This window comes from Notothenia coriiceps, unplaced genomic scaffold (genome assembly GCF_000735185.1).
Source record: "Notothenia coriiceps isolate Sejong01 unplaced genomic scaffold, NC01 NC01_scaffold00031067, whole genome shotgun sequence".
Taxonomy (NCBI): Eukaryota; Metazoa; Chordata; class Actinopteri; order Perciformes; family Nototheniidae; genus Notothenia; species Notothenia coriiceps.
This window is the reverse complement of record NW_011363768.1, coordinates 1-3201: the sequence shown is the minus strand read 5'-3', so window position 1 is coordinate 3201 and position 3201 is coordinate 1. Positions and strand designations below refer to the sequence as shown.

Below are 3201 nucleotides of genomic sequence, written 5' to 3'. Positions count from 1 at the left end.
TGTTTGTTGTTGAGGTGTGTGTTTTGAGGTGTGTGTTGTTGAGGTGTGTGTTGTTGAGGTGTGTGTGTTTGAGGTGTGTGTGTTGAGGTGTGTGTTTGAGGTGTGTGTGTTGAGGTGTGTGTGTTGAGGTGTGTGTTGTTGAGGTGTGTGTGTTGAGGTGTGTGTGTTGAGGTGTGTGTTTGAGGTGTGTGTTGTTGAGGTGTGTGTGTTGAGGTGTGTGTTGTTGAGGTGTGTGTTGTTGAGGTGTGTGTGTTTGAGGTGTGTGTGTTTGAGGTGTGTGTGTTGAGGTGTGTGTGTTGAGGTGTGTGTTGTTGAGGTGTGTGTTGTTGAGGTGTGTGTTGTTGAGGTGTGTGTTTGAGGTGTGTGTGTTGAGGTGTGTGTGTTTGAGGTGTGTGTGTTTGAGGTGTGTGTTTGAGGTGTGTGTTGTTGAGGAGTGTGTGTTTGAGGTGTGTGTGTTTGAGGAGTGTGTGTTTGAGGTGTGTGTTTGAGGTGTGTGTGTTTGAGGAGTGTGTGTTTGAGGTGTGTGTGTTGAGGTGTGTTTGAGGTGTGTGTTTGAGGTGTTTGTTGTTGAGGTGTTTGTTGTTGAGGTGTTTGTGTTTGAGGTGTTTGTTGTTGAGGTGTTTGTGTTTGAGGTGTGTGTGTTGAGGTGTTTGTTGTTGAGGTGTTTGTTTTGAGGTGTGTGTTTGAGGTGTGTGTGTTGAGGTGTTTGTTGTTGAGGTGTGTGTTTGAGGTGTTTGTTGTTGAGGTGTGTGTTTGAGGTGTTTGTTGTTGAGGTGTGTGTGTTTGAGGTGTTTGTTGTTGAGGTGTGTGTGTTTGAGGTGTTTGTTGTTGAGGTGTGTGTGTTTGAGGTGTTTGTTGTTGAGGTGTGTGTGTTGAGGAGTGTTTTGTTTCTCTGCAGGTGCTGGTGGTGCGTTTTGCTTCTCTCTTCGATGTGAAGGATTACAGCGTCACCTTCCTGGGGGGAAAGAGGTACGGCGTAGAGACTCTGAGAGCCATGGGGGCCGGAGACCTGCTCAACTCCATGTTCGACTTCAGTGAGAAACTCGTAAATCTGGGACTCAGCGAGGAGGAGATGAGCCTCTTCACTGCCGTGGTGCTGGTGTCTGCAGGTAGGGGGCGCTGTTTATGGATCATTTACAGTAAAGAAAATACATTTTGCTACAATTAGATATGATTTACACGGTTAGAAGTTTGGAATTTGATTCAATACATGACAATAAACTGAAAGATAAATACTCCGGACATACAAGAGCGACAATTGAAACGAATAGATAATTTTGTAGATAATTCTTTAAAGGATTTAGCCCAAAAAATGCAAAGAAAGGCCAAAATGAATATAAAAATTGCTATAAGGTTAACCCTCAATCCAATGCTCCAAATCTCACGATGTATTATGCTATCAAATGCTTAAGGCTGCTTTTTAAAAGGCACACTATAGAATAACTTTTTATTATGACACACTATTTTATGATATCTCTTATAATACTTTTATCATTTTAGCATTTGACAATCTCTTACCACCATCTTGAGTTATTTTGAACTCATACAATCAAAGCTTTAATAACATGTATGCTTAATACTCATTTTGTATCTTTTCTACCAAGACCAAAGCAGAGTTAGGAGTGTCTTTACCATACTATAACATTTCATAACATTAAAAACGATAGCATTTGTTAGGACATTTTATGGCATTTAGTGTCATATTCATATTCTGTACAAACTGTATTCAATCAGGAGAGACGGTTTTGATAAGAATACATATTTATTGCCAGGAATACACAAATGAAGGTAATGGAGTTTTGGCGATTGGGCCCCGATCCGATACCCCCCCCGGGGTCTTGATCCTGGTGGTGGTAAATGGATAGTTGGGTTCGGTCTGAAGGGGAGGGGCTTAGCTTGACCCTGGTGGTGGTGAATGGATATCTGGGGTCGGTCTGAAGGGGAGTGGTTTAGCTTGACCCTGGTGGTGTTGAATGGATGGTTGGGGTCAGTCTGAAGGGGAGTGGCTTAGCTTGACCCTGGTGGTGGTGAATGGATAGTGGGTTCGGTCTGAAGGGGAGGGGCTTAGCTTGACCCTGGTGGTGGTTGTGGTGAATGGATGGTTGGGCTATGATAGGCTTGTGAGAATAGAGCAAAGTGATTGGTTAAGCTGGGGAGTGACGCCCCCAATCACTTATTGAGAGGAGAGAGAGTAGTAACATAAAAATAGTAAATGGATTAGTAAAGACGGTCTTCCTGGCTCAGCTTCATAAGTCCACTAAGGTCAAATGTGTGATATTGGGCTCGATAAATACATTTTGATTGATTGCTTACTTTATGATGACATTTCTTCATGGCGCAATATATCTTATTAAACCTTCATTAGTTTGGCATCCGACACACATTATAACATGATAATTGATTTTTAAGCTATTTTTAACCCATGAAATGATCTCTTCCTGTCCTCCACAGATCGCTCGGGCATCGAGAACGTGAACTCTGTGGAGGCGCTTCAGGAGACTTTGATCCGAACTCTGCGGAGTTTAATCACCAAAAACCACCCCAACGAATCGGCCGTTTTCACCAAGCTGCTTCTCAAACTTCCCGACCTTCGCTCGCTCAACAACATGCACTCAGAGGAGCTGCTGGCCTTCAAAGTCCATTCCTGAACCTTCCTCTAATACTTGAAGAACTGTAAAAACAACTCCCCCACCCAATTACACCTCTTAAAGCTGAAAAGTGACATTTAAAAGGGAGGGGGAGACCATAACATGTACTGTACTGTAGGGCTGTGTGACACACTGATCGATGTGTGTGTGTTCCTGTGTTTGTGTGTAGCATCCTGTGTGTGTGGATAAACATTAGAAGCACTTTTCTGTATAGTGTAAGCTGGTATTTCTGCATTCATAGTGCAATATGTGACTGCTTTTTGATTTATAGCGAGGAGAAACTTGTGTATACTTTCAACGAACGAGAGATTGAAATGCTGTTTGATAAGCTGGAAAAAATACTGTCGAGTTAAAGGTCCCATGTCACGGCTAGAGGTCTACTAGAATAGATTTATATTGTTCAATGTTCCAAACTCTCATTGGTTTCTCATCCAGCATCTCTGTATGTGTATTCACTCTCTGTCCTACACGGCTTGTTGGAGCTCCTGCCCCCCCCCCTCCTCCCTGTGAGCCCAGTGTGCTCTGATTGGTCGAGACGTTGCGAGGCTCGCTG

General features: G+C 43.3%; 1 protein-coding gene across 1 annotated transcript; it reads left to right on the top strand.

The window, feature by feature from the left end:
* Nucleotides 1-863: 863 nt before the first annotated feature.
* On the top strand, nucleotides 864-3072 carry LOC104959800 (nuclear receptor subfamily 1 group D member 2-like; the record flags this gene model as incomplete). The annotated part of the gene is made up of 2 exons (XM_010787708.1): nucleotides 864-1109; nucleotides 2452-3072. Coding segments are annotated over 2 exons (443 nt in total), but the record flags the coding sequence as incomplete, so codon positions are not given.
* Between the last annotated feature and the right edge of the window lie 129 nt (nucleotides 3073-3201).